The sequence below is a fragment of the Bubalus kerabau genome, chromosome 6 (genome assembly GCF_029407905.1).
Source record: "Bubalus kerabau isolate K-KA32 ecotype Philippines breed swamp buffalo chromosome 6, PCC_UOA_SB_1v2, whole genome shotgun sequence".
In the NCBI taxonomy this organism is placed as follows: domain Eukaryota; kingdom Metazoa; phylum Chordata; class Mammalia; order Artiodactyla; family Bovidae; genus Bubalus; species Bubalus kerabau.
Window position 1 is genome coordinate 19,071,820 of NC_073629.1, and position 8,397 is coordinate 19,080,216.

The window sequence follows — 8,397 nt, forward strand, 5'->3', positions numbered from 1 at the left end:
GACTTAGCACATCATTCAAAGCAGGAAGCTCTAATTTGCTGAACCCCCTCCTGCTCACCAACTTCACTCTCATACTAGCCTTCTCCTAATTCCGACCCGTAACCATAGCAACCTCTGCCCGCATCCCAACCCCCTGTAGATAGACCTGTCCAACCCCAAAGCCTGCTGCAGCCCCTCCTGCTGTCTGCATGTCACCCCTGCTCTTTGTCCTGTGCGGAGGCTCCTGCCACGACTGCGGGGCTGCGTCTGCTATGCCAAATGCTGCAACCAAGGCCCTTCCTGCACCTGCCCATCATGTCACTGCCTTTCCTGTATGCACACTCCGGCATGTAAGTGAGGATGGCAAAGGTGCTTTTCCCCACCCAGAGGCACTTGAAGAGTTACTAGTACTTTCTGCAAAGTGTGGCTTCGGAGCTCCTTTGGGCTTGACTTCAGAGCAAAGAATTCTTCCTTCTCAGCATCCTCAAGGATGGTTGTTCTTCATCCATGGAGAACAAATTTGATGTGTGGAAAATGTCAAAAGTCATGGAGAAAAAAATTAGTGGCAGCGTGCTAGGATGGAGGGACCACAGCCCAAAGCAGAGAGGCTCTCTGCAGCCCTGTCCTTTCCACATGGAGTGGCCACTTCTCTGAGAATTTTCAGTATCCTCATTTATAAAAGGGGCTTGGCCCTGTCAAGTCAAAAGGGCCCCTGTCATGAGGATCCAAGGAAATGAGATAGCGATGAGAATGAAGTCAAATCAAAGCATAATGGCCATTACTGTTACCTTCTTGGGGACTTTCTCATGTGACTGCCAGCTGAAAACTCCCTGAGACATCAGCCTGCTGACATAACCTACCTGCTGGTCAACACTGAGTCCTCAGGCCTCATAGATCTGTGTCTGAATGGCTCTCCATAAATATCTGCTGATTAGTTGATCAGCTGAGTTCCCTGTCTTATCAATGAAGGGGCTACACACAGTCATCTTAAGCCTCTTCTCTCACCAGCTGTAAGAAGCTACCCACATATAGGATGGGTTTTTGGGCTAAGAGGTATTAGCCTTCTTTGTTTTGATAAAAAAAAAAAAATGAGGCTAACCACCAAGGCACGAGACAGGAGTTTTTTCATGTCTCATAAATTTGGTATGAAAGACAATTTTCACAAGAAAAATCCCAAGAATGTTCTAAGGAATGGCAACATCATCAGAAAAACATGTGTAGCCTCACAAAGTGACCACTTTGAAAAGGATAACCCTTAGTAGATGGCTATGTTCATGAATGTTTGTATTTAAAAAAAAAGGAGGGGAAAGTCCATGACTGGGCAGTCACACCAAGAGGAAGAATGCTTACCAGGAACCCCTACCTGTGCCAAGACCATCACATTGGAAAGGTGATGCCCTGTCATGAGGAGATAGACCCAGAAAGAGATGAGAGCTGGACAAAGGACACCAAATGTGGTAGGAGGGGCCTGCTAATTAGACCAGTAGGTGAAACAGACAAGAAGGGAGGTGAGACTGGGCTGGGTGAGCTTGGATGAATCAAGCCTTCCCATGAGGCGGGGACATCCTGTCTAAAACACTAGCCTTGTTTAAATCCCTTATAAAAGGTTGCCATCCCACTCACCTGGTACTCCACAGACCGCATAACAGCCACTTGCTTCATCCTGCCTGTGCATTAGGTAAGTTCCCTCCTGAGGAACCTTTTTCTCACTCTTACCTGTGCATTAGGTAAGTCCCCTCTTGAGGAACCTCTTTCTCACTATCAGTGTCTTGCTGATCTGAGTTCATAAAACCAGGGCTATCAGATAGCGTCTTGTAGGGTTATCAGTGGTGGCTGTGGGCAGAAAGCATCTGCTCTGATGGGCCCTGGGAAAACCAGGTGTTTTCCCAAAGCAGGTACACTCTCTCCTCCTCCCCTGCAGCTGCCCTGGCAGCAGCTCCTCTCACTGCGAGGCTGTGTTGGCAAGAGTGACAGAGCCACCATGTGCCTTCCTAGATCAGCTAAGGGTCTCTGGTTTTTAAGGTTCTGGAAGCCTCACTGCAGTGCTCAGAGTCTGTGCCACCAAGCAACTTCTGCCAAACCCAACAATGGGGTTGAGACTTCTCACGGAGGGAGAGACTTACATAGCAGCCCTTCCCCACCCCAGGGCCATATATAGGCAAGATGAGTTCGTGATTTTTTTGAGACTTCATTTTTAATATTATTTATTTATTTATTTGGCTGCACCAGGTCTTAGCTGCAGCAGGCAAACTTAGTTGCAGCATGTGGGATATAGTTTTCTGACCAGGGATCGAACCTGGGACCCCTGCAATGGGAACATGGAGTCTTAACCACTGGACCACCAGGAAAGTCATGAGTCTGCACATTTATTCTAAGGGGTTTGAAATGTGACTAAAAGGTTACCTTACTATCTTATTATTATCTGTACAGTTTAAAGGTCAGTGGCCTCTGTCTTCCACAAGGATTTTTTTTTTTTTTAAGATCTTTTCACTTCTCTGTTGAGGTGCAATAGTCTGATATTTGACCTACACAAGGAAGCAAGGTCTGCCCGTGATTTTTGGCTACTAGATGGTAGCAAGGACACCCCCTGAAGAGCTCCCCTAGGGTCTGTAACTTTCCACATAATCTGCTTCCTCCAGCACTGAGTTGCCTTCCCTCCTTTCCTCACTTCACTCTCTAATCATGCCTTTCTCTCCCCCACGGCCTCCTTCTTCCCTTCTCCATGGCACTCTTCCCCCTGGCTTTCCAGCGTCTGTAGCTTTCCATTCCTCACAACCCCCGCTTGCGTCTGAAGCTCACCATGTGTGATGGTCATCTCTTTTGGGCTCTCCAAGGCTTCTGCTCAATGCATGTCCAGGTTTCTTTGCCTCTTGCTCACCCACCAAATCCAGAAACCAGGGAAACTCACCCTTCAGTTCCTCACAGGCCACCAGGGCCGTGGAGGAGCCACACAGCTATGGGCAGCTGACTTCCTCCCAGGTCCCAGCACTGAGGACAGAGGTCACATTCAGAGAAACATGGACTCTCAGAATTGGAAGGCCTCCCATCCAGGAAGGCACCAGCTCCACAGTATTCCCGGCAGCTGGCAGCCCGGCTTCTCCGTGAACACATTCCGAAAAGGAAGCCAGAAAGGGCAGAGTTGAGCCCTGGGGTTCCTCCTTGGCCCCCATCAGAGGCAGGAGTTGACCCACATATGTACTTATTGCCTGTGGGTGTTCCTGGCAGGACCCTAATACCTGTGATAGCAACGGCATTGCCCTATCCGTGGGGTACAGTCTAGAAAGCTCACTGCATTTGGCTTCTAGGATTTCTTGGTTCCTTATAAGCTGTGTGGCCTTGGGCAAATTACCTAACTTCTCTGAGCCTGTTTCTTCACCTACAGGTGAAGAAAAAAAAAAAGTGAAGATAATCAGGATTACAGGAGACGATGCCTCTGAAAGTGCCTGGTGAGCAGAAGAGTGTACATAGATATGCACAAATTATATGTGGGTATAATAACCTGCTAGTGATATTTAATAGCTAGCACTTAGCCTTACCAGCATCTGCCAAGTGTTTTATATGAAAAATCTCTTTAAATCTTCACAATAATCGTATAAAATAAATAATAGTACTGCCTTCATTTCTCAGTGAGTAAACTGAGGCATGGAGAGGCAAAGCGGCCCGCCCCAGTTCACCTGACAGGGAGGAGGTGGGGCCGCATCTAGACCCTGCCTGCAACCTCACCTGCTCCTCCTTCCCGTTGGTAAAACGCGTTACGTAGGCAATACCAAGGAAGACACAGCAGAGGGGCCCAAAGCAGAGCTGAATAGGCAAAGAAAGGACTTAGAAGCAAAAGTGCTCTCTAGGAAACAGCTAGGTTGATTATGGATCCCCCAAGCTGGGGCTTTTCCTCTTTCCTCAGCAGGACCCAAAGATGCCGCAGTTACTGCGAAACATTAATGGGATCATCGAAGCCTTCAGGCGCTATGCCAGGATGGAGGGCGATTGTGCAGTGCTGGAAAGAGGGGAGCTCAAAAGGCTCCTGGAGAAAGAGTTCGCTGATGTCATCGTGGTACGAGACGCACGGGTCGGGGTGTGGGGAGCAGGAGGGAAGAGAGAATGGCCATATTTGCTTGGGATTCTAAGCAGCTACACCCAGCCCCGCCAGTCCTAATGGAGGCTGCGCAGCAAAGAAAGAGCAGGAGAGGGAGCAGGGATGGTCTCGGGCCTGGTCCTTGAAATACCTTGACTTCAATTAATTCTAATTTGGAGACAGAGTAAGAGGACACTAAAGGGACAGCTCAGAAAGGAACGGAGCCTTTGACTATTCTAGAAATGGCAATGGTTACTTTCTGCTGCTTCTTAAATCTGATATGGCGGCCACGTCTACGTCTACTGGAAGTGTGATCATCAGTAACAAGCATTCACAAGAAGTACGGCTTTGTGCTTGGCTGGAAGCAGTTGCTCCAATATATTAGCTGAGAGGTCGCATCAGAAGTGAGGTGTAGCAGCTAGGGGAGACTCTGGGAGCCCCTCCCTGCAAGACAGCCCCAGAGCCCTGATGCACTTCCTCACTCTCCCTGCCTTTGGTGTACAGCTAAAGCAACCAGGATGGTGAAAGTCCTGGGGGCAGGAAGGTGTGGGCACAGCAGGGTGCTGCTTCTGCACACTGAAGGCAACCCACCAGATGCCCCAACTTGGGAAAACACCTGAGCTCCTCAGTGAGGACCTCACAGAATTCCCACGGGGCCATCTTCCTGCTGAGCTTTTCTTGGTGGTGTGCTCGCTGGAGAAAAAAAACACCTCCATGCCAGGGTCCAGGGCCTGAGGGCAGCCTGAAGAATCGACAAGCTCAGTCATTTCGCCATTCTTCATGAAATCTTTATCCAGTTCTCCTGTAGACCGGAAACTGGGCCCAACACACAGGATACAACACAAAGCATGCTTCCTGCCCTTGAGGGAGAGAGGCTGGACTCAATGAGAGTGATTTTGTGTTAGTGCTTCTGTGGTAGCAGGGTGTGTGTGTGTGTGTGTGTGTGTGTGCGCGCGGTGTGGGGGGTGCCAAGCAGTTGGGCCCCCAGGCCCGGAGGTGGGATGCCTGGAAGCTTAGCTGACTGGCCTGACCTCGTCCTCCTCAGAGGAGGGGTACTGACGTAGCCTTGTCTTCTCCACAGAAACCCCATGATCCAGCCACTGTGGATGAAGTCCTGCGCCTGCTGGACGAAGATGACACAGGGACAGTGGAATTCAAGGAATTCTTGGTCTTAGTGTTCAAAGTCGCCCAGGCCTGTTTCGAGACACTGAGTGAGGGTCCTGAGGGAGCATGTGGATCTCAGGAGTCTGGCCGTGGTGCCCCTGCAGCCACCCAAGAGCCAGGGGCAGGACAGAGAAGCAGCACTGCAGTGGGAAGGCCTGGGAACAGACAAGGCCCAACAGGGAGCAGCGACTCACAGAGTGAGCAGCCTTCCAGGGGGCCAGGAGGGCCTGGGCCTCAGACCCAGGGTCAGGACATCAGCTCTGCTCAGGTCAGTCACCAAGACAGGCAGTCTGAGTCCCAGAGACAGGAGGGAGTGAGCCAGTCTACACAAGCAAGGGGCCACGTGGAGCAGGCCCAGAGAATGCAAGAAGACAAGAGTCCTCAGACCAGAGAGAGGGGGACAGAGAGACAGCCGCAGGCTAGCAACCAGGACAGAGCCCACCAGACAAGTGAGACCGTCACTGGAACCACAACTCAGATCGGGACAAGTGCCACTCAGGCCGTGGAGCAGGACAGGAGCCATCAGACAGGAAGTGCCAGCACCCAGCCAGGGGAGTCCACCGGAGGGACTGAGACCCACAGTCAAGATGGGAGGCAGACAAGCCAAGTGGTGACAGGAGGACACATTCAGGCAGAGACAAGGCCACAAACCCGGATACACACTCATACCACAGAGCAGGACAGGAGCCATCAGACAGGAAGCACCAGCACCCAGCCACGGGAGTCCACCGGAGGGACTGAGACCCACAGTCAAGGTGGGAGGCAGACAAGCCAAGTGGTGACAGGAGGACACATTCAGGCAGAGACAAGGCCACAAACCCAGACACACACTCATACCATGGAGCAGGACAGGAGCCATCAGACAGGAAGCACCAGCACCCAGCCACGGGAGTCCACCAGAGGGACTGAGACCCACAGTCAAGGTGGGAGGCAGACAAGCCAAGTGGTGACAGGAGGATACATTCAGGCAGAGACAACGCCGCAAACCCAGATACACACTCATACCACGGAGCAGGACAGGAGCCATCAGACAGGAAGCACCAGCACCCAGCCACGGGAGTCCACCGGAGGGACTGAGGCCCACAGTCAAGGTGGGAGGCAGACAAGCCAAGTGGTGACAGGAGGACACATTCAGACACAGACAAGGTCACAAACCCAGACAGTGGAACAAAATAGGAGCCAGCAGACTGGAAGCACCAGCACCCAGCCACAGGAGTCCACCAGAGGGACTGAGACCCACAGTCAGACAAGCCAAGTGGTGACAGGAGGATACATTCAGGCAGAGACAAGGTCACAAACCCAGACACACACTCATACCACGGAGCAGGACAGGAGTCATCAGACAGGAAGTGCCAGCACCCAGCCACGGGAGTCCACCAGAGGGACTGAGGCCCACAGTCAAGGTGGGAGGCAGACAAGCCAAGGGGTGACAGGACACATTCAGGCAGAGACAAGGCCACAAACCCAGACACACATTCGTACCACAGAGCAGGACAGGGGCCATCAGACAGGAAGTGTCAGCACACAACCACAGGAGTCCACCCGTGGCCAGGCCAGAGGGACTGAGACTCACAGTCAAGACAGGTATCAGACAAGGCAGGTTGTGACAGGAGGACACATTCAGACACAGCCAGGTTCACAAACCCAGACACACACTCAGACCAGGGAGCTTGACAGGAGCCATCAGAGAGGAAACACTAGCATCCAGTCACAGGAGTCCATCAGAGGCACTGAGGCCCACAGTCAAGACGGCTCTCAGTCGAGACAGGTTGTGACAGGAGGACACATTCAGACACAGGGAGGTGCCCCCCAGGCCGTGGAACAGGACAGGGGCCAGATTACAAGGCACACTGGGGCAGGAGAACAGGGCCAGCCCCAGAGGCAGTCAGGCAGTAGTCAAAGACAGACACAGGTGAGCAACTGCGAGGCAGGAGAGACAGTGCTGGGAGGGCAGGCCCAGACTGGGGCGAGCACTGTGACGGGCAGGCAGGACAGAAGCAGTACTCACCCACCATCCAGTGCGACAGGAGGCCAGGGAGAAAGAGATCCCACCGTGGTTCATCAGGAGTGGGTTGATGACCACACAAGGGAGACAGTGATCCGAAGGCAGGACCAGGGCAGCCTGCACGCTAGCGTCCCTTCAGCACAAGGCCGGGATGCAGCCCCGCCAGACGGGAAGCAAGGACTCACAGCCAGGGGACTGTATTCCTACCTCAAAAGCAGCAAGCCATGAGTGCCCCAGCCCTGGACTCCAGTGCCCAGCACAGAGAAGAGCAGAGGGCAGTTGGCTTGCTGTGCCCTGGCCAGTCCGGTTAGCAAGTCCCTGAACATTAGCTCTTCATCGTGGTATTTGTCTCTTAGCTCTTTCTCAGTGAGGCCATTTCTGCAAGGTGATTGCTATCCTTAATTTTTCTCTCTTACCTCCTTTGCTGAGCAGGGGCAAGAAGACATGCAACAACTCATCCCTTTGTGCCACGTTTTCCTTAGCTTGTGGGGGGGTTCGGTTACTTTTATAGATTCTGCTGTCTGTCCATTGCCTCATCTATCCTAACACATCAATAAAAGCTTCCTAAGCAACTGGGCTTCATGTTCCATTCAATTACTATTAACATGATGGGCTAAAGACTACAGGGCCTTGATGACAGGACTTTGGTGATGAACTGGACGTGGTCCCTACCCTTGTAGAATATCTGGTTGAGAAAACACTGTGCAAGATTCCACAAGTTATGCAGCCACTATGGAAAAGAGTATGGAGATTCCTTAAAAAACTAAAAATAGATTTACCATATGATCCAGCAATTCCACTCCTGGGCATGTATCCTGGAAAAGACAGAAGCTCTACTTCGAAAAGATACAAGCACTACAATGTTCATAGCAGCACTCTGTATAATAGCCAAGTCATGGAAGCAGTGTAAACGTCCATCAACAGATGAATGGATAAAGAAGATGTGTTACATATATACACAATGGAATACTACTTAGTCATAAAAAAGAGTGAAATCATGTCATTTGCAACAACATGAATGGACCTAGAGATTATCATACTAAGTGAGGTAAGTCAGACAAAGAAAAATATTATATGATATCATTTATATGTAAAATCTAAAAAGCAGTACAAGTGAACTTATTTATAAGACAGAAACAGACCCCAAGACATAGGAAACAAGCTTACAGTTATCAAA

At 51.1% G+C, this 8,397-nt stretch overlaps 1 protein-coding gene across 1 annotated transcript; it reads left to right on the top strand.

The window, feature by feature from the left end:
- Window positions 1-3,892: 3,892 nt before the first annotated feature.
- CRNN (cornulin) lies at window positions 3,893-7,448 on the top strand. Its single transcript, XM_055586839.1, has 3 exons — window positions 3,893-4,030; window positions 5,133-5,748; window positions 6,727-7,448. Exons 1-3 carry the CDS (start codon window positions 3,893-3,895, stop codon window positions 7,446-7,448), a joined length of 1,476 nt encoding a protein of 491 aa, XP_055442814.1.
- The last annotated feature ends 949 nt before the right edge of the window (window positions 7,449-8,397 follow it).

Excerpts from the sequence above, each read along its gene's own strand:
- CRNN (XM_055586839.1), top strand. The coding sequence starts at position 3,893 with ATGCCGCAGTTACTGCGAAACATTAATGGGATCATCGAAGCCTTCAGG. Across the intron at positions 4,031-5,132 it reads AGTTCGCTGATGTCATCGTG|AAACCCCATGATCCAGCCAC; the intron begins GTACGAGACGCA and ends TCTTCTCCACAG. Across the intron at positions 5,749-6,726 it reads CAGGAGCCATCAGACAGGAA|GAAGTGTCAGCACACAACCA; the intron begins GTGCCAGCACCC and ends GCCATCAGACAG.